This window comes from Eptesicus fuscus, chromosome 11 (genome assembly GCF_027574615.1).
Source record: "Eptesicus fuscus isolate TK198812 chromosome 11, DD_ASM_mEF_20220401, whole genome shotgun sequence".
Lineage (NCBI taxonomy): Eukaryota > Metazoa > Chordata > Mammalia > Chiroptera > Vespertilionidae > Eptesicus > Eptesicus fuscus.
In genome coordinates, this window is record NC_072483.1 from 38,472,247 (window position 1) to 38,495,793 (window position 23,547).

The 23,547-nt window shown below is 35.5% G+C and overlaps 1 protein-coding gene across 3 annotated transcripts in view; it reads right to left on the reverse strand.

Moving 5' to 3' along the window:
- Positions 1-23,547, reverse strand: part of BAZ2B (bromodomain adjacent to zinc finger domain 2B) — a 306,755-nt gene that overhangs the window by 162,165 nt on the left and 121,043 nt on the right. For all 3 annotated transcript variants that reach the window (XM_028141153.2, XM_054722921.1, XM_054722922.1), the window contains exons 3-6: positions 22,806-22,952; positions 7,881-8,069; positions 3,214-3,375; positions 2,130-2,323 (exon numbers count right to left, since the gene is read on the reverse strand). In XM_028141153.2, coding sequence (XP_027996954.2) covers positions 2,130-2,323; positions 3,214-3,375; positions 7,881-8,069; positions 22,806-22,950 — 690 coding nt within the window. In that variant the 5' untranslated portion in view covers positions 22,951-22,952. The remainder of the gene's footprint in view (positions 1-2,129; positions 2,324-3,213; positions 3,376-7,880; positions 8,070-22,805; positions 22,953-23,547) is intronic.

The following is a 23,547-nucleotide window of genomic DNA, read 5'->3' on the forward strand; positions in this document are numbered from 1 at the left end:
GTGGAGCTGCCGCCCGGCTTCCAGGTACTGAGGGAGCCAGGCAGGGGGCTTGGCCCTGATTGATCGCCCTGTAGGCGGGATGGTGGAGCAGGTGAGGGGGCGGCACCAGGCTAAGGTGGGGTGCCAGGCGGGGCTGTGGGGCTGTGAGGGTGGGGGCGCGAGCTGGGGCCTAATCTCTGAAGGCCACCCCGAGGGACCCCACCCTTGCATGAATTTGTGCACCAGGCCTCTAGTAACTAATAATAAAGTAGATCAATTATAATATGCGAATGTGTTCTCTCTCTCTCTCTCTCTCTCTCTCTCTCTCCCTCTCTCCCTCCCTCCAATAATTTTATATTTTTCAGTCCAAACCTATTCTTGAATCTGTGTAACCATTCCTTACTTGCAATATATGGCTTGGTGTCACTCATTTCAGGGGATCCCTTGCTGAAGTCTCTGTATAGGTTCGATATCTGGTCCAACACACTGCTGTCAATTGGACTACATTTTCTGTTCAGGTCTTCCACCAAATAATTTAATGTCTTTTCTATCTTAACTAAGCACTTGTCACACGCTATGGCCATAACTTTTACAGTTAAAGTACAAGAGCAAAACTAGCACAAATTTCTTTGTCTTGCTTCACAATTTCACTAAATAAAAGATTCATTTTACTGTAGATCTTAGCAACTTCAGGATACTTTTTTTTCCATTTCTTATGTCAAGTGACCTTTCACCTTTTCACTTAAAGAAAGCACTTAACAGCTTCTCTTAGGTATATCCAAATTGTCAGCATCACTACTCTTGCACTTTGGGATCATTATTAAGTAACATAAAGGTTACTTGAGCACAGGCACTGCAATACTATAATAGCCAATTTGATAACCGAGATGGACACCCAGTGACTAACAGGTAGGTAGCGTATACAGCCTGGATACACTGGGCAAAGGAGTAATTCACATCCCAGGGGGGATGAAGTGAGACGGTGTGAGATTTCATCATACTACTCAGAACAGCACGCAATTTAACACTTATGAATGGTTTATTTCTGTGATTTTCCATTTAATATTTTCAGATGGTGGCTGACCACAAGTAAATGGAACCGCAGAAAATGAAACCACAGGCCGACAATGGGGGGTCTACGGAATGAGCTGTCTGCTGGGATGCCTGTGAAACTCACTATATGATGTGCACTGCTTAGTCTCCTACATACAACCAGCAGCCACAGCATAAGAACAAGAAGAAAACACTGGAACCAGGAACAGAAAACCCTTCCATTCCAGGGTTTCTCTGGAACCCACTTCTAACATGATTTAACATTGTGCCAACTGTCAAAACAACAAAAAGCAGCGTGGCTGGTGTGAATCTGTGGTTGAGCTTTGACCTATGAGCCAGTTAGTCCGGGTTCGATTTCCGGTCAGGGCACGAGCCCAGGTTGCAGCGTGATACCCAGTAGGAGGTGTGTAGGAGACAGCCGATCAATGATTCTCTCTCATCACTGATGTTTCTATCTCTCTCTCCTTCCCTCTCTGAAATCAATCAATCAAATCTTTAAGAAGAGGGTGAATTTAGAACTGAGAGGCATTAAATTGATTATCTGTACAGCAAATTGATTATCTGGACATAGCAAAATAAAGTTGGCCTCAAGGTGATAATTACTGAGCCTGGATAATGGGTACATAAGGTTATTATGCTATTCTGTCCACTCTATATTTGAAAATTACTATTAAAAAAGCTTTTCTTATTTGCTTTTGGCTTCCTAAAGCATGGGCTCTGGAGTCAACCTGCCTGACTTCGAATCCTGACCACTAACTGACCCACTATTTTAGGGCTGTGTTTCCCCATTTTAATAATAGTACCTACCTCATTAGAGATATGGGGAGGATTGAAATAGATATTACATGCAAAGCAATTTGTGCAGAGCTGGTATGTTCTCAATAAATCTTATCTATTATTATTATTTTCATTATTTACTGGTGCTGACAGTTTTAATTTTTAAGATACATGATATTAATACCACACCATAAAAATAAATATCCACAAAAATAGATCTTGGTAACTCATAATAAATTATTCCATAGACAAAGATGGTTTGACCTTTGGAATGCTACATATAGATCCGTTATAAATTTGTCCTTCAAAGAATAACTTACTTTATCCTTGATTTTGTCAGCTTTAGCATCCAAAGGCTGGTTTTTGTTTTGATCCTGATTACATTTTCGATTTCCTCCACCTGAGCTTATACTTTTAGTTTGTCCAACGGAACTGGAAGCAGTAGTGGATAGTACAGATGTGTTGATACCAGACACAGATGAAGTACTGTTTCCATTTATTGACCCATTTACACCTTGGGGGGAGAAAAGATGTTTATACAATAGAATTCATTCAACCACATAAAAGAATGAAGTAATGCTATATGCTATAATGTGATGATTCTTGAAAACATAATGCAAAGTGAAAGCGCCAGACACAAAAGGTCTCAACTTGTATAAGATCTATGAGATATTCACAACACATAAATCCTTTTGGGATGATGAAAATGTTTTGAAATTACATGGAGGTGATGGTTGCACAATGATGTGAATGCATTAAGTGCCACTGAATTATTCACTTTAAAATGGTTAATTTTACATTTATGTGATTTCACTTCAATTTTTTTTAAAACATCAAGAAAGATAATTAAATGCAAACACTCATCCTTTCAGAGCAAACTCCCCCAAACACTTCCTCAAGCAAAAAGATAATACTAAACCATCTAAAATGTTATTATAATTTGCAAATGATAATCTAACAACCATGAACAACAGAAATGCTAATAATCATTAAAAAAGAAGAATACTAGGGTATTAGTTTTAATCAACTTAAAGCTTAATTACAGAAGAAGTAAATATTATAGTGGGTTACATAATAAAGCTAGTGAGATACCGAGGCAAAAGCTGCAGAGTTTGGAGTTAGAAGACCTGGGTTCAAATCCTGCTATGCTACATCAATCTATAAGCAATATTTCCTTAAATAACTTATTTAACCTTGGTTGCAAAAAAAAAAAAAAAACACTACATGGTATTTAATGTTGGTGGCAAAATGAGAATATTTCCAATCCCGAAGAGTTATTATAAGAATTAAGCAATGCAATGTGAAAGTGTCCAGCACAATGTTTTATAAATATTATTAAACTTGAACTCTACTGATAATACATATTGAAACAGAGGGTTTTAAATACTTAATTTAAGTTAATACCTTTTTCAGGACCATTTCGATTACTTTTTCCTGCAGTCCTTGAATGGAATGAAGAAGAATCATGATTCTGGGCTGGAGGAGCAAACAGTGGTGGAATGCCCAGTAACGGTGGAAAGAAGGCTGCCCCTGTACGAGTATGAACATCTGCTGTTCGCCACCATTCTGCACCTCAAAACCAAACACCAGACAGACAAGCAAAAACATCTGAATTAACTTCCTAGTTAATGTAACAATGCTTTTTATATTTTATTCCTAAAAAATGGTTAAGTTTCAACTTGGAACAAAATTACTGAATCTTTCTAACTGAAAGTTTGCTAATTAGAAGTTATACACTCATTATTCCTCTCATTAAGATAGTATCCAGTGGTTAAGCATTGACCTGTGAACCAGGAGGTCACGGTTCGATTCCAGATCAGGGCACAGGCCCAGGGTTGCTGGCTCAATCCCCAGTATGGGATGTGCAGGAGACAGACAATCAATGATTCTCTCTCATCATTGATGTTTCTCTCTCTCTCTCTCTCCCTCTTCCTCCCTCTCTGAAATCTATAAAAATGTATTTTAAAAAAAAACCAAAAAGATAGTATCCAGGAATCTTCACTCAGCAGCCTCCTTGAGTTCAAGTTTATAAAGAACAAAGGTTTTAAAAATAAAATGGAAAACTTGGAATATTAAAGATTTATTTGACTCTGATGACTTTTACCATAGTAAAAGAAAAAAATATTTAATACCATACCAACCTATTTTAATGCCTTAGGATTTAAGATTAGTGTTAAAAATTTCCTCAAATTATATACATCATAGATATGGCTCTGATAAATCAGGTTGTTTAAACAGTAATACAAAGACTGTTGTTATCCAGTATACCTCAAATGCATTTTTGAAAGAAAAAGTTCTATACTCAAACAGAAACATAAAGACAGTAAAATCAGTAAGCCTTATTCTTTCTTTTCTTTTTTTGGGGGGTGGGGGTGGGGGAGCTAAGAATAAAAAGAGCTCAAAGAAGATCTCAAAATAACTAAGTCATATTAAAATATAAAAGATTTATAAAGTTTCTCCCCTTAAAGTTAATGAAAAGAAAATTGTAAACTTTGGCAATATTTCCTCTCATAAGTTACGAATAATAATGATTGTTTTATCACTGCAAAATGACTAAATGTAGAAAGTCACCAAAAAATGTAATTTAAATGTTTAAATGTTTTCAGTTAAAACTTCTAAAAACGGAGAGAAGCCAAATTTTATAGAATACGTTTTTCAAGGAAGGGTAAAGATTAAGGAAATATTTGAAAATAATCCAAAGGAAAGTCTTGTATTACCCCTTCTAAAATTTCAGAAACAATCTTTTCCAAATAACTAATCTGCTAGATAACCAAATTAGTTACAACCTCCGAGGCTAATTTTCCAAGATATATGCAAATATTTTTCCTCGATTATAACATCCATAAAGAAATTAGAGGGAAAAATCTCAACAATACAGCATGGGAAATTTTCAATATTGCCAGTATACTATATTATATGGTCTTTAAAGCGTTTCTAAGAATATCACTCTCCATTAAAAATAGGATGTAAAGTGATGTGCACCTTCATTATCTAATGGCAACCCTGCTTTAAAAAAAAAAAAAGTGACATGTTCACGGTGGCTACCATTCTGAAAGGTCTAAAAAAAAAAAACCAGTATAAGCAAAAAACTGCAAAAGCTATTCTTCTGCACTGCGGGAAGGCAGGAAGGCGCTGCTGGTGAAATGACACCAATGTATATTCAGCAGGGCCTGAATGATGGGAACTCAACCAAGAATAACTACACAAAGGCATTAATCATTTATCCACTGTTTAGATGAAAGAAGTGTATTTAGATAGGAAGAAAAACTGTGTATTTTGGGCTTATATCAGCACAGTTGGAATCTATTGTTATTTGAAAACTAGGTTCCACATAGCTGACAAAAAGGGACTGAGGTTTTCCAAAGATATTTATATTATTTAATATAGAGTCTATAATTAAAACATTACAGTTGAATGTATAGACTTTGTAAACAACCAGAAAATTGGTAAGGTAATCGAAGAGTAGTAAGATTCGAATATTTAGACATAAACTGAGGAAAAACACAAAAATGTACTTTAGAATGTCAATAGTACACAATAGGGACTAGAAAAAAAGACAACTGGAAACTGTGTGTAATAAATAAGCTGATACCGCAAGTAAAAAAACAAGTAAATAAGGTCAATCGAATAAAAAGATAAAAATTATAGGGCTGCTGATTACAAACTGTACAGATGTCTAATATTTCATAAAAAGTAACAATTTTTTGTTAAGTAACAGCTATTTATCTTCCAAATTGAAGAAAATAAAAAAAAAATTAGTCACAAACTAGCTTGTTTATAACGTGTTATGTACAAAATAAGGATTACATAAACCAGTACATGATTTCTAAATGTATTCAAAGGAGGTAACAGCATACAGCAACATTCATTAATCATATTCAACTGAAAGATTCCAATATTTCAGAGGCTATGCTAAATCTCAATTAGAACCTAGAAGATATAGTAAAATTTTTAAATCTCTCATACATGAGAGCCAGGTACTTCACAAAATTCATGGGAATATAAAATAAAAATATAATAACCCAAAACTGTATATTTTAAAGAAATTACCATGAAATACAATTTCAATATTAAATAAAAACAATTTTATTATACTAATGTCCATTAAATACTGCACCTGTTGATTTAATCATTTGAAATGCAGAATAATCTACATGTCCATAAAAATTTTAAAATAAATTCTTACTCATTTAAAATTCCTAGTAATTCCTTCCCTGTGTGTCTTCATTTATTAGGTCATTTCAAAAATTTGGCATTTTGATTACCCTTTTGAATAAAGCCAACTATAGAGAATTTAAATTTGTTATTATATCAAACCTACAACTTAACCCTTTGCACTCGCTTGCTTTTTTCTCGATTCCTTTATTCTACTCGGGATTTAATTTTTTAAATACCCCAGATTTTACAAAGCGCGGCAGTAGAATTAAAAGGTTAAACATGTCTTCTATAACTAAGCATAGTCTCTGTTCGTTTGGCAAAATAGTATTCTTCTACAGTCATACTTTCATCATTAAAGACTGTGTCTTATAACTATTTGTTAATCCATCTCCTAAAAACTATAAACAACATAACATATACTATGGTAGTATACTTTAAACTGTTTGGCCTAGTGCACAGAACATACTAAATTAATGAAAAGTTTATGTAGGTTAGGGGAATTAATTTTTTTCTGTACAGTGGGAAGTATTAGCATGGTTGAAGTCCAGAGAAGTAATTCTTTAGACTTGTTAATCATCATTCCAGTGCAGAAGGTATTGGATTTTAATAATAGAGTAATTACATTATTCTTTTAGAAATGCTCAAAAGCAATACTCCAATAAACCATGAAACAAACAAATTTAAGGTATCAGTAACTATCTATATTAATATCACCTATTTTGATTTTTATTCAGCAATCCTATATTTCAGAAAATATCTGTTGAATGCTTATCTTGCTAAACAACCATTGTAGAAACTGACTGAATTAAATTTCTATTAGTATTTTTTAAACAAATGTTAAGACTTAGTTTAAGACTTTAACTTTTTACTCACATTACCCCTCCCCACAATTCCCTCTTCCAGACAACTGAATGAAAGGAATATGATTCAAAAGACAGTACTTGAAATATACAGTTAACCATCTTTCCATCATATATATAGAAGCACTTCACAATTTATTACCCATTAAAGTGGGCAAGAGAAAATACTAATGATAATTACTAATTATGTATGGATTATGTGTGCCAAATGCTTCACTCAGCACTAACATGGCTTATCTGCTTTCATTTTCATGGGTACTATTAAGATGATAACCTCATGTCTCGGATGAGGAAACTATGGCTGAGAGGTCAGATTACTTGTTCAAAGTCACACAGCTAAAACACAGCAAAACCAGATTTAAATTCCGGTTAATTTGTGTTTATATTTATGCTAATTTTTAAACAACCCTTACTAAAATTTATTAAAGTAAAATTAATCACTGGAAATACTTAAAGTTTAGTCTTTCAAAATAATATAACAAGACAAATTATAGCATGTTTGTATAAGTTAAACTTTATTTGGTGTCTTACTAAATTCTCATAATCTGTAGAATTTGGGATAATTCTGGTCTTGCTGCCACATATGTGGTGCAAATCTAGAGTTGTTTTGATTGATTATAAAAGAATATATAGAAATTCAAGAGCCAAGCTCATCTTCCTGACAAAGTACAGAGAAGTGAGAACTCAAAATAACAGTCCAGAGATGTTTATTATAAGCACTAGACTTTAGTTTTCCAGTATGAGGTATTTTTTTACATCAAAGCTGAGAAAAAAATTCATCAAAAACACGAGGAAAACTTGGCTTAATTATTCACTTTTGGTGCAGATGCCTATTTCCCTGGCTAAACACTTAAGTATCTAACTGCATTGCCACATAGCACACATAGTGTTGTTTTTTTTTGCGCATGATAAATAGGACTGAGCAAATTCTTGCACAAGAGTTTTAATATACCGGCATTAGACTATTTCTTTTTGTTCAATTTAATAAATTACGGCTTGAACATTTTCAAGCTTTCCTTCTTTCCTTGAACACTGTTTGTAACAGATGTTTACCTGGAAAAGATGCTAGTTGGGGATGTGCGGCTAAGGCTGTGGGTGTACCAAGTGTCCCCAAACCACCAAATTCTGAATGCCCTGAGCTGGCTGAATGTAGACCAAAGACTGGGTGGCTGACCATTGGGAAGGCACTCGACACTGTGGACAGGTTAAACGGTTGATCCCCAGCTGCTCTGAATAAATGTCCTGGGAGGGAAAAGAACACACTTAAAGTTGTACTATAACAACAGATGAGATTTATCTGATTTTAGCATTCATAAATTAGATAAAATTTTATACTTTCTTATTTATTATATTTTTACTAGTATCTTGCATTTTCTTTTGCATTTCTATTCATCAATAAGATGAATAAGGTGTTACAGAATAAGATGTTTCTACAACATGAAAGTACTCAAGTAAATATAATTAAAATAAATGAAAGTAAACCTTATTTACTTTGAATTTGAGAAATTATGCTTTCAGCAAATCATTTTCACTAGTTATAGTGGTTTGACCTGCAGAAGTGAGTGAACTTTCTGTTAATAAATGCACATTAATATAGTATTAAAATGTCTTCACTCATAAGGAAAATAAAAACATCTTATTAATATAAGGTTCAAAACCAAAGAAATAAGTCCAGAATCTGTCACCAAGTCCTTACTCAAATTATACAACTAGGCAAAGAGATTTTAGTTTCCATGTGCCAGAACTAAAGCCATGTTCTCTATCCAATACTTCTTTTGATACCAAAAAGGGGATTATATTCTAGCCTGATAAAGCAATGTAGAATACAACATGAAGATTTAATGAATAAACTTCTTAAGATTATTTCTAAATGCACCCAAGGGCGTCTATCAACTTTGTGATATAAATATCATATTCAATTTTAATGTGTGACCTTCAATCTCCACTTTTACCCTAAAGAGAATCTAGTAGTAAGTGTCATACTTTGCAGGGAGTTGGCAGAAAATCTGTTAATACTTGGAAATCTTCCTTTTACTTCTAAGAAATAATTAACTTTCCCTGGCTTGATACTAAGAAAACAATATCAAACACCACACTCCAGGCTATTTTAAGAATTTACCGTGTGAAAGGTACTGTATTCTGTGTTAAAATAAGAATACGGTTTTCTGCCGAGGCCGGTTTGGCTCAGTGGATAGAGCGTCGGCCTGCAGACTCAAGGGTCCCAGGTTCGATACCGGTCAAGGGCATGTACCTTGGTTGCGGGCGCATCCCCAGTGGGGGGTGTGCAGGAGGCAGCTGATCGATGTTTCTCTCTCATCGATGTTTCTGGCTCTCTATCCCTCTCTCTTCCTCTATGTAAAAAATCAATAAAATATATATATATAAAAAAAAAGAATACGGTTTTCTTACTATCTCCTGTTTATATCAGACCTGGCTCTGCAGTTGAATGTAAGTAGTTTTAACACAATATGTTTGAAGTCAATGTATTAAAAGTAATTTTTTTTAACATTTAGCTATTAAAGATATCTCTTCTCTTTGCTTTTTTATTCTTTGAAAACCAAGAGGAAGGGTCCGGCCGAGACCAAACCAGAGAGAGTCGGACCTGCATTACCACCATTTGTCCACCATCCAGAGCTGAAAAGTCAGTGCCGACATGTACACATAAGGAACTGGTGGACATTGAAATTGGGTCTCAAAAGAACTGTTGGTCCAGAAAGAAACTCACTACAGACTGATTCATTTGCCTGTCAGCATAACTATTATTGCTCGTCTCACATTCAGTTCTTATAAGTATATTTCTAGTGACACATGATCTCGCTCATCTAGGGGAAATGATGAACAACATAGACTGATGAACAAGAATAGAACCAGAAACAAGGAGGCATCGATCGGACTATCAGGCCTCAGAGGGAGGGTAGGGGAGGGTGGGGAGAGGGGGGAGAGATCAACCAAAGGACTTGTGTGCATGCATATGACCCTAACCAATGGTTAAGTTCAACAGGGGGTTGGGGCATCCGTGGGGAGGGGTGTGGGATGGGAACGGGGGGGATAAGGACAAATATGTGACACCTTAATCAATAAAGAAATTTTAAAAAAAAAGAAAAGAAAACCAAGAGGAAGTCATCAAAAGGCAACGATATGCCCTGAAATAACACTGTACTGAAATAACACTATATTTTTTATTGAAGTAGTAAGATTTAAATAAATTGTATCAAGTCACAAGTATGCCTCACATCATCCTATAAGATAAAAAGTTGTGACTGGGGGTCAAGGTTCCACTATAACAAAGCACTGAGCAGATCCCACAGGGAAGATCCTCCAAGTATCTTTATGATGAAGGCCCACAGAGGAACTGTCAAAGGGGAGGACAAGGGAAGGACACAGACGTGGGTATCTTTTCTAAGTTAGCCAATCTTTGTTTTTGTTCATCAAAGCCTATACAGAAAATCTGTGAATTTGATACTTATGTGTTATCAGAGTTTCAGACTGCATTAGCATTGAAGTTGAGTTAAAACAAAACAGTGCATGCTACTGGGAAAAAAGGTTACTCAAATATCACAACCTTCAAGAGCTGTGAGAGGCCTCAAGAAAGAGAAAAAGAGAGAGAGAGGGAGAGAGAGGGAGAGAAGGGGAGAGAGAGGGAGAGAGAGGGAGGGAGGGAGGGAGGGAGGGAGAGGGAGAGACTGTATGTTTAGCAAATTCTCAAAAATCCAGCTAGAATCTCTAAAAAAAGAAAAATGAGCCTGTAATGTTAAGAACCAGTATTTAATTTCAGATGTGACTGCATATAAAGTCCCTGGTTCTCACCAATCAATTCAACTTCCTGAATCTGATGTCCTTAATCAAATGTTTTATTTAAAAACATACTACGATCAGTTACAGCTTCTTCCACATCATTTTTCTTGATAAGCAAGCTGAATTGAACAATCTAGTTTGGGGATTTTAAAATCATTTGTCATTTACATTTTAAAAAAGAATAATTCTTAAATTATATTTGTTATATATATAGCAGTGATTTAACACAAACAAATGAGGGTTAAAGTCAAAGCTACACAAAATATAAAAATTCATAACAGACTGAAATTATAAAGGGTCAGAAACTTATAGAAATTCTTCTACAACAGCTAATGAATTGGCAGTAAGTAGCATTCTTAGATGCATAGTTAAAACGTTGATTGTATTGTGAAGAAATAAATGAGCTAAACCTTGGAGACTCATCGACAGAAAACATGAGCAATACCTAATTGCAGCAATAATTAAAAACTAATCATTCAGATTTGATAACAAAAGTTCTTTTTTTAACACTAAAAAGAGTGACATCTTAGAAGGAACTGAGTAGACAATTTTAACAAAATATAAGTTTATTTACCATAAATGTAAATAAAAAAATAAGTATAGTCCTGTATACAGAATTACATCTGTAGCTGACAACATTACAAAGAGGCACCCTTACTCTATTTCGTTATTCTTTCTTACAACATTCATGATGAAGACAGTTAAAGCATAGAAAGCACCTGAGTGGCAGTGGAATCTACAGTATAGGGACTATTCCTTGTTGGTGAGGAAAGATTCACTTCTGCATTTAGTAAAGAAGACGAGGACCACATAATAATTATAGTGATGCCATGCGTTATCAAAAATACACATTAGAGACTTTCTCTGCTATATATGGATAGAACTGCACAACAGAAGGGAAATAATTTCATACTACATCTCACAATTTTGAGTATATTTTGCCTTTTTAGCAAGAATCTATAAAGTCAGTAATACAAAAAAAATTTTTCTTATTTAAAGGCTCTGAAACACTGTATGTAATTTTAGTATTGTTTTTCTACCATCTTTTAAAAAACACAGATACTGATTCCATGTAAAAATCTTCCAGAATTATTGTTACGTATTCAGCAGGTTCAGTAATTCAGACATTTCATGAATCTACCTATTAAATATCAGGTGCTATGTTTAGTAATTGGCATATAAGGAGGAACAAGAAATAATCCTTGACCTCCTGGACCTCATGATTTGACCATTAATTTAAATAGTATGACTACTTTTTATACCACAGTGTATAAAACAAATTAGTATTTCAATATTGTAAACTGGTACTGTCATATACAGGACTAAGTAATAGATCCCAAATACCTAAAGAAGTGTCTCATACATAATAAACATTCAATAAATATCTGATGAATGAATCAATTCACTACTCATTAAGAGCAGAGGAGGCATATCCCTGGGACTGATTCCAAAGGCCTTCGATCCAACCAGGAAGTTGTCATTTGTTACCTCCAGAGCAAAGCTATATAATGGCCTAGAAAACTTATTAGAGTTCATTTATCATCTAATTTTTAAGTCTTAGTCCTGCAAGTTCATCTCTTCTTCCTTTCCTTTCTTCAACAATTGTTTCCTGGGCATTTATTTTTGTGCCAGGCACTTATTGAAGATACAATGATAAAAGGAAATAGATATGGTCCCTGCTCTTTAAATGTAGATGAATAGACAAATAAACAAAACACCACCAACTGTATAATTATAAATTGTGAAGAGTACAATGAATGAAATTACCAGGTGCAAAAACAGATAACAGTGGAGACTTCTCTAATTAATGTCTGAAACTGAACATAAGAAAGAATCAGCTTAGGAAGAACTTACAGAGGGAGAGCATGTCTGAGATCCTTAGTTGGGAAAGAATGTTTGTATCTAAAGAAGCTAAAGGTCAGTCAGGGAGGCAAAAGGTAACAGAACAAAGTGAGAACAGTTCCACATAAATTTGAAGTAGACAGGGATTAGATCATGGAGGGTGTATTAGTTAGATTGTACAAAACACCAAATTCAAAATTAGTAAAAAGATGAATGTACTGGCTTACATAATACAAAAGCTTTTGGAAAAGTCTGATTGAAAGTTTTCCAGAACCAAATTTCTCTTTCTTCTCTGGGCTCAACGTCCTCAGACAGGCCTTCTCCCAGGTTTGTGGGAGTAAAAATTCCAGAATGGCATCTCTTAGTCTTTCATTAGACTGATTTGCATCATGTGACCATTCCTTAACGGTTAAGGCTTAACCAATCACTATTGTTTGGGAGATATGATGTTTGGACTGGGCAGATTGGGTCACATGCTGCCCATGAAGTCCTAGATGAAAATCTTTTAAAAGAAAGTTATTTGGTTTTTTCTGTATTTTTGGGGGGGCGGGGAGGGAAGGGACAACTTCAGATAATGGTGGAGTAGTAGGGAAGTGGTTGCTTGAATCACCCACAGAGGATAATGATAAAGTCTGAATTTAAAACAACAACAAAACTAAAGATATGAGAAGGCATCCAAAAATAGAGAAAAGCCAGAGGAAAGTTTAATCTGGAAAAATGGTAATGAGAAGGGGTAAAAAGTGTGACTTTGTGGTGTGTTGATCTGATACTGCTGCCTAAACCTCACAGCTATGACCACAAAAAACAGTGGAAGAAAAGGAGCAGCCTCATCAACTAAAGAGGCCAGTGGTCAGAATCCAGGACTGAAAAAAACATCAGAAAATTTAAAGGGGAAATCCTGGCAGTGAGCAAATCACAAAAAGAATGAGACCCCAATTCAGAGCTTCAACCACCCAAATAGCTAGCTGTAAGTATACTGTGCATGAATGAGGAAGGTCCCCAGGGGCATGGCAAATAGCCAGCAGAGAACACAGAGAAATCTGCTCTTGAAAGACAGGGCTACACACAGCAGATCTATTGAATTTAATGTGTTTCTTAAATGAATGAATTTCTTTATCATGATTGGCTTAGACAACAGAAAGCCTGAAGTGTCGGAGGGCAGAGTCCAAAGCTGGCAGGGCAACTGGAAATTAGAGGGTAATCTTAGAAGCAAGCAAACCACAGGGAGAAGGAGACTCAGCTCTGCCTAAGTTCTTGGCTGTCCCAACAATGGTCACAGGCACAAAGGAGAGCCACAGGAGGCCAGACTGACAGAGCAGCAGTGAGGAGACAAAACACGGAGCACAGATGATCATCAGTATGTTTTTTACCACAATGTAACCAAAATGGACATTAACAAAAATTTAAATGCTAAATTACTGACTTCTACACAACCCATCAGTCAAAAAATTCACAAAGGAAAATAAAAAAATTTTTTTTGACTGATAATGAAATGAAAACATACAAAAAATTGTGGGATACAGACATAACAGTACTTAAAAGGGAAATGTAGACAATAAATGGATATATGAGAAAAGGAGAAAGGTCTTAAATAAGTGATTTAAGCTTTCCCTTAAAGAAATTGGGAAGAAAGAAGAGGAAATCACACCCACAGAAAAACAAAAGGAAATAACAAAGGGCCAATATCTATGGAACAGAAAATTGTGAAAATTCAATGAAACCCAAAGCTAGTTTGCCAAAAAGGTCAATAAAATTGATAAAGCTCTAGTCACAAAGGAAAAAAAAGAAAAGACACAAGTTACTACTATCAACAAAGAAAAAGAAGACATCACTACTAATCCTATAGACAGACATTCAAAGAAGATACTATTTATAACAACTTCATGCCCATAAATTCAATTACAGATAAGATGGATAAATTCCTCGAAAGACATCAACTACCAAGGCTAACTCAAGAAGAAAAAGATAACCTGAATAGTTTCATATTGATATTTAAAAAGATGAACTCATGTGGTTTACTATCTTCCAACAACAATAATTAAAAAAACACCTTCCAAGCCCAGATGACTTCACTGGTGAAGTCTACCAAATATGTAGGGAAAAAATAATGCCAGTTCAATATAAACTTTTTTCAAAAATGGTTTTCAAGGAGGAAGGAGTAGTCAACTGTGTCAATTCAGCCAAGAGGCTGAGTGAATGAGGACAGGAGTGACTTTGGTGTAGGTTGAAATATACATGAAAGACAAGAAAAAGGAGAAAACACATGCAGCTATACCTTTTGAAAAGTTTGGCTATAAAGCAAGGCAGGAAACAGGGCAACAGCCAGAAAAGTGTTTAAGGTAAAAAGAGGTTTTGGGTATATATTGTTTTTTAGGTTGGCAGATACTAAGAACAATTAATGGTACTATATAGAATGAATGAAGTCCTTGAAAAGTCATTTATAATCTTTAAAAGGAAACAGTAGATATTTACTATTATCTGTGGTAATTAAGTCTGTATTATTTTGAGCTAAGAATTTATTCTATTTGGTTTAATTTACATTGATACATAGAACAGTCACTAAACGATATTTATAGTAAGCATACATGAGCTATTAGATGCAATAATGAAATATTATTTTTCTGAAGAAAAGAACTGTTGAAATTGGAATAAAGTTAATATATACGTATCAGAAATTTATTACAATACACAGCTGGGGAGGTAAGGGTAGCTATCACCAGATAAGTTCAAATAGGTAGATAACTGGCTCACTTAACATTTATCCCAACCTCCTTTTAGGGTCCCTTCCTGTGATGCAAAAGCTGGGCAGTTAAAAACTACATTTTCCAGTCCTTCTTGCAGCCAGAATTCTGGATGTAATTTAGATTCTGCCAATCAGATGGATTTGGAAAGAATTAAAAACTAAGTTAAGCTGTCAGACTTGCAGCACATGAAGTATCCTTTTTGCTGGTGTAGATTGAACAGGCAGCACAGAACAACCCTGGAGCCAGTTACATCACTGGACTGAAGTGGCACGAGCCATGGAGCTATCAGTTGGAACAGTGGTATCCTGATTAAACCAGAGGCAGTTTCCTTAAACAGGTCAATTCAGCAGTAATGCACTGAATCATTCTTGGAGCCAGCCCTTCAATCTATATATATAAAAGCCTAAGCGACCTTTCCACCATTCGAATGGTAGCTATGATGTGCACTGACCACCAGGGGGCAGACGCTCAATGCACAGGCATAGAAACATGGAACAGACTGATGAATCTCAGAGAAAAGGGGGGCAAGGGGAAGGCGGGAAGAGATTAACCAAAGATCTTATATGCATACTAGAGGGGTCCCTCAGCCTGGCCTGCAGGGATCGGGCCAAAACCAGCAGTCCCACATCCCCCGAGGGGTCCTGGATTGTGAGAAGGCTGAGGGACCCCACCAGTGCACAAATCCGTGCACCGGGCCTCTAGTAATTTTATAAGCACCTAATTCCCAGTATAAAATCACTTTCTTCTTAAAATAGCTTTACTGCTTTATGTTATTTTTAGTTGATCTGACTGATACATTAACCAACAACTCCAACTAGTGATAGTTCCCAAAACAAGAAGATAATTCATTCTATCACAACTGGCCTGATAACTCATAACCATATAATTTTCCAAGGAATACTAAATGAGAGGTAAGTGAAAGCTTAAAAGTAATATGTACATTACTTTGGAGGTCAAGGAGGATTTCTTAAACAAGGCAAAAAGCATAACCATAAATTTAAAAATGTATAAATCTGGGTCCTGGCTGATTTTGCTCAGTGGTTAGAGTGTCAGCCCACGGACTGAAGGGTCACAGGTTCGATTCCTGGTCAAGGGCGCATACCTCAGTTGCAGGTTTGGTTCCCAGTCATGGTCAGGGCACGTGTAGGAGGCAACCAATTGAAATGTCTCTCTCACATCCATTTCTCTCTCTCTATTCCCCCTTCCTCCCTCCTCTCTACTCTCTTTCTAAAGATCAATGGACAAAATATCCTCTGATAAGGATTTAAAAAATTGATAAATCTGACTATATTAAAATTGGAAGACAATGTAGAATAAAAAAGACACACCATAGACTGAGAAAAGATATCTTCCACAAACATAACTGGAAAAAAAAGATCAGCATCCAAAATATAAAAAGAACTCATAAATCCATTAAGAAAAAGACATACAACCCAATAGGTGTATGAACCAATGCCCTAAATAATCACTTCAAGTAAAGAGGAGATCCAAAAGACTAAAAACTTATAAAAGGACACCTTAATGAAACTCTACTTCATATTCATCAGTGACAAAAATAAAAAAGTCTGACAATGACAGACTTTTTTAGGATGAATGATAGGCATCAAAATTCTAATACAAAGCCAGTGGGAAAAATAAACTGGTACTACTGGTAAAGTTAAAGACATCTCCAGAAAGTATGCTTATATGCATTAGGATCCATGTATAATAATAGCCATAGCATTGTTTATAATTGGCAAAAGTTAGAAACAACTCCAATATCCATCAGCAACAGTGTAGATATAAAAATGGATGCATATTTCACATTTCTCATTACATCACTCCTCACTCAGTTGCCCAAATAATGTCAGGGCTTCAATCTCCCTCTCAACATTACCTTACCCAAATTCAGTCATTATATCCCATAAGAATCGACTCCCTAAATATTTCTGGAGCCTTGTTTCTTTCTCCACCTCTAATAACTCCTTAATCTGGGACCTTATCATTTATCACCCAGATAAATATAAGTACCTCCCCTAAAAGTCTTCTTTTTCTCTAGTCTCATCCCCATTGCAAACTGGTGCACTACATGGTGGTAGGGCTGTCAATTTCAAAGCCGTGTGATCATATAAATCCCTCCACCTGGATGACATACAAATAAAAGCAATGTTTACCATTTACTAGACACCAACTATGTGCCAGGCATTATCTCATTTATCCTATAATGTTGCAAAGTGGGTGTTATTGTATCTGTTACAGATGAGGCAATCAAACCTCAGAAAGGAGTAACTTACCCAAATTCACACAGCTAATAAATGAACAAGCCAAGACTCAATTTCAGGGTTTTGCAATAGAAAAGTCCTTGCTCTTAACCAACACATTATTCTGCCTAAATTCCTAAACATGGCGTATGTAAGTTATACATGATATAACCTTGGGCTATTTCCCAGGGGCCTCCTGCGCCTCTGTCCCTCTGTTCCACTTAGCCAGAGCAGACATTACCACTCCATTCGCTCCTTTTCCTTACTAATAACTTCTATTTTATTCAGGATGGCAATATGTTCATCTAAAAACTATTTTTCCTGGCCTTCCTTGAAGCACAGTTCTGAGGAAAGAGATGTAAGTGGAAAACTCGAGATGGCGTTTCTGGGAAAGCTCTTTAAAAGGGGTTGTATGCACATATGCATAACCCATGGACACAGGCAACAGTGTGGAGAAGGCCTGGGGTGGGGGGCGGGGAAGGATAGAAGGGGTCGATGAGGTAAAAGGGGGGCATTTGTAACACTTTCAACAATAAAGATTTTAAAATAAAATAAAATAGAAGGGGTCAAAGTAAGCTGGCCATTTTTGCTGTCATATCCCTCATACCCCCTGCCTTCTTCCTTCCTAGAAAACGGTGCTGTGGTGGATCAGTCCTCATACAGCCATGAGACACACATATGAGCATCCAAGTCCCTCACTTCAAAGAACGAATTTAAAATTAAAAGAACTTCAGGTATATAATGGCATAACCCACCCAGCATTGCCTATCTATGGGCTGGTGTATTTATGCTTTCCTATTCATAGTTAATCATTATCATAACCGACACATACCCTGAGTTGTGGCCTTACTGACCAACTTATAATTTCCCCAATATACCATGATTTGGCACATTTGTATAGAGCCAGGTGGTCTGCAATTATAAGATGCCTATGTATCTTTATTTTATTTTATTTTAAATTTTTTATTGTTGAAAGTATTACATGTCTCCTTTTGCCCCTCTGACTGCTCCTCAGCACATACTCTCACCCCCCTACTGTCTGTGTCCACTGGTTATGTTTACTGGTATATGCATGCATACAAGTCCTTTGGTTGATCTCTTACCCCACCCCACCCACCCTCCCCTGCCTGCCTTAATTTTAAAAAGAAAAGCAGGCATACTCCAGCTTTAACTAGAGACGTTTTAAACAGTTTACCTGTTTTATACATTCAGCATTTTTATATGTTTTGTTTGAAGAGATCTACCTAAAAAAAAATGGATTGAAAACCACTGGCCTACAGCACAGCTTAAGTGTAACTGCTATTTCCCAAATTCTATCTTTGTATTAGGTCAAATGAGCACAAATCTCAAGCAAATCCACTCTTTAAACTAGTGGTTAAAATACCACTCTCTCACCTTTTACCTAGAGCAATATTGCAACCATCCAAATATCTGTGAAACTGGCAAGCAGGATATTGTGCACCACTTGGTCTTTCACACAACAGTTCTGGTAGCATATTCCCTACACCACTCAGGGCCAGGGAAAAAGTCTACTTTTTCCCGAGGAACTGATACGCTCATTAGCACTAGTATGTGAGTCATGCATCCCATTGTTTTCCTTTTACTCTTTAACAGCTAGTTTGTTTTTGTTCAATATTGGTGGCTTTCTTTACCTAACATCTTTTAAGAGCCTATATTTTGATATTTTAGTTAGTTGTTTTGTTTACTATACCAATTGAAAGCTGTCCCAAATTATTTTTTAGAAGTAGGCAAGCCATATATATATATATATATATTGATTTCAGAGAGGAAGGGAGAGGGAGAGAGAGATAGAAACATCAATGATGAGAGAGAATCATTGATCGTGGAAGTAGGCAAGTTATTTTTTAATAATAATTTAAAGGGAAAATATATATTCTATTTCTTATATTCTAATAAAATCAATAAAATACAAATATACAGATTACCTCAGATTAATTAATCTTTTTTCCTACATTTTCATTGTTTTTAGATAGAAGGAGAGGGGGAGAGAGAGAAACATTGATGTAAGAGTAAAACATCGATCAGCTGCCTCCTGCACACTCCCTACTGGGGATTGAGCCTGAAACCTAGGCATGTACCTCTACTGGGAATTAGGTGCACGGGAAGACATCTAACCAACTTAGCCAAACTGGCCAGGGCAGATTAATCTTCATTGCAGTGCTATTTTCTATCCATATTACAGTAATAAAACTGAAAAATGTTCTGTGAAAGGCAATCCTCAAAGGCCCCTACATGTTATTGGTGGGTATACCAAGAGTACAATGCCTTGACCACTCTTTAACCAAGCCATTTCTCAGGATTGCATTTGCAGTGGTCAACCTTGAAGGATGAGGTAACATCTCCTTTCAGACAAAGGGTTTGTTTTCTTTAACTAAAAGCAAAAGTAGAATCCCCAAGCTCAGTATTCCTAAGCTGTGACACAAACTCACTGCACATATAAGATCCAAGTGGGCTGCTCTGTATCGCCCCCATGGGACTTGGGAGGCATGGGAAACCAATGCCAGCATGATGCTCATGCTATTTGCTGTGCCATCCTATCCTATATAATTCTATATAATAAAGAGCTAATATGCTAATTAGACAGGGCAGCAGAATGATCTTCCGGAACAACCTTCTGGAATGACCAGTGGGTGGGGGGCTGGGCCATGAGGCAGCCGGGGCTGCAAAGGCCTACTCTTGCATTGGGCCTCTAGTAAGTAATAAAATCTCTGACCCAAGAGACTCATGTTTTCTGCCACATCCATAATAGGAAGAGGCTAACTTGTAAGTAGGTATATCTCCAATCCTCACAAGGTATTGATTCAAAAGAAATTTATCATATAAAGTTTGAAAGCAGGTTTGAATCACAACCTTTGTAACTCAGTGGAATTCCTGTAGACATACCATTAATGGAGATGACAAGACATTGGTCAATTAAAATAATTTTAAAACAACAGAATGTCCTTCAAGGGGCCATTAAAGAACTGTTGAACATTTTAAGATGAAAATTCTGTTTGTTGTCTTTATACATCAAAAAATTTTGAGGAAATTCAAAAATTGTTTAAGATAAAGAGGCCAGGTATGTTATTACTCTATGATTTCATTTTAAAGAGGAGAGAATTATCAGACAATGCATAGGCCAAAAATATTTTATCAAACAAAACAGGAAAATGTGACAAATTGAATTAAGAAAATTAGGTGTTAGAAGTTAATACTAGGCTTTACTTTAAACATAAACTACAACCCTGTGAAAGTTAAAAACTAAATATTTTCCTAAAAAGTAAAAAAAAACTCAGGATGTACTCAAGGTATTGTGTTAATAAGTGATATATTTCTGAACATAGAAATAAACTATACTTTCAATGAAAGTATCAACATAAAAACTCTACAACCTTTTAAATTAGAAAATAAATAATAAAATGATAAAAATGTATTCCTTTCTACACAAAGAAATTTCTAGACAAAGAAATTTCGAATGTTACCCAGCAACTTAGTACCCCATCCCTTTCTGAAATTCCCAATTATCATTAACAAAAAAACAGTGCCCTAATTTGACTAATCAGAATCACAATCTATTCAGAAAGAAGTGTCACTAATTCAGAAAATAAGTGAGAAATAGGTGACAGCAAAGTGTCTAGAAAACTCAAGGCTCTGTATTCAAATATATTATGGGAACGATCAATATAAAAAAAGGACATTTCGCCCTAACCGGTTTGGCTCAGTGGATAGAGCATCGGCCTGCAGACTCAAGGGTCCCAGGTTCAATTCCAGTCAAGGGCATGTACCTTGGTTGCAGGCACATCCCCAGGAGGGGGTGTGCAGGAGGCAGCTGATTGATGTTTCTCTCTCATCGATGTTTCTAACTCTCTATCCCCCTCCCTTCCTCTCTGCAAAAAATCAATAAAATATATATTTTAAAAAAGGACATTTCTATAGAAATACCATATATATTAAAGACTAATTCAAAATAGTTATAAGATGCAGAAAAGAAAAGTTATAAAAGTACAACTCTCAAATCATTTAGAGAAAGTAACTTGAGGTAAAATGCCAATTGTGGTATCACCTTTTGAACACAGCATATCATAAAAGCTACTCATCATTTATATATAGCTATCATTTTGCATATCAGGGAAGTATGGATGAAGTCATTAAATGTTAACCAAGATTTTACAGGGTGCAGGAGAACAGGGATTTCATTCATTTACTTTTTTAATGCAATGCTATTTCATTTTAGTTATTTTATAATTATGAAGAAAATTTTAGAAAATTACTCTGATAAAACAATGACAAAATGATATCCTTCTTGTTATTGTTCCATTGATTTAAAAATAAACAAATATTTATTTGGCAAATTGCTAGGGTATTTTGTTAGCAAACATTCCATATTTATGCATTTCATTTACCCAAAATTGCAAATCTAATATTGAAAAAGTAAAATACTATTCAGTTCTACTGCTTATAAAGGTATGAAATAATCTATAAGATTAAAAATATTTAAGATTAAAACAGTTCCTATTGATAAAGAAGTGACTTAATCAAGTTTAGGTGTTTTTAAAAAAGGATGTATTCTACCAAACATGTGCTTGGGCAAGAAGTCATTCTGGGAGTTAATTGAAAGTACCTCCTATGGGGAAGGTGAGGGTGGGTGGGTGGGAAGAGATCAACTTGTATGCATATATGCATAACCCATGAACACAGACAACAGGATGGTGAAGGCTGGGGGAGAGGAAGTGGGGGTGGGCTAGAAGGGGTTAATGGGGGGAAAAAGGGAACATGTGTAATACCTTCAACAATAAAGATTTAAAAAATAAAAGTACCTCCTATGTAATTAATTAAAATTAAGGGTATTTTCACTTCTGAAATAAAGCTCTCTTTTTAGCAATATAAACTATGTTCATGTTTAAGAGAAACTTGCCATGCTCTAAACTTTAAAAACATTTTCCATTCGGTAAATGATCTGCCTTTAGTGTACACTAGTGAACTGAGATAGTTAGAGTTTGGTAAAGGTCATTTCAAATACTAGGAGCAAATTTAGGGCAAAGTGTTCACAGCATTGGTACCTACTCTGATCACCAAGGACTCATTTGTATTTCTTCACTCCCTTAATGACCTATTGTTTTAAAAAGACTTTGCATGTATTAATTTATTAATTGAAATGGTGACAGCAACATGAAATTTACAAAGAGAGCTTCCAATAAGCATGAAACACTTGTAATAAACAGTGCTATAGAATTTCAGAAAAAGCAGAGACTAGAAGTTAAACCTTACAGGTCAATGGAGGCATTGAGAATAAAACACTAGGAACACAAATTAACAAACGGATGGCATTCTAAAATTGAGTCAATAAGGATATTCACCACATGGGTTGATTGCAGAGCTAAGCGAAGCAGCTCCAGTGGAAAGGCCGCCTTTAGAAACCGATGAAGCCACAGAAGGTATAGAAGATGAAGCTGGTACAGTAGAGGAGGCTGTTGAGGATGGTAACCGTTCTCCAGACTCCATATCTACGAGGGGGAGAATTGTCAGTTTTAGATAGAATTAGTCAAAAGAGTTAAACATACTTAAGATAACTCAAACATTTAGGCATAATTTGTAAAGATATGAAATAAGTTTAGAACATGTTCTTCAGAAAGATAAAATATGGAATAAATAAACCAATATAATTAAATCTAAAATTATTTCAAAATAAAAAGTAAAGAAGAAAACAAAAACACTAAGTTTGGCAATAAAAAAAACACTCAAAAAATACATATGCATTGGGGTTGAAGAGTATAAACCTAATCATGAAAGAAATGAATATACAGATTACATTTGATAAGATACATCATCTGGGTTCCAAGGCTGTGTCTGGAGCTTATTAGCTATGACATTAGCTTATTACATGTATAAATTATGTAACTTCTGTGAACCTTCCATTTCTTCATGAGGACTATGAAGATGTAGTTGGAAGGATTAAATGAGATAATGCAGATAAAGTGCTGAGTACCTAGCATTCAATAACTGTCAGATTTTGTTTTTATTACGTGAATGACTGTGTGTATAATGAGCCATGTGCATGTGAGGCAGTAAAAGAAACCTTAAGGTATTTTTAGATTATTG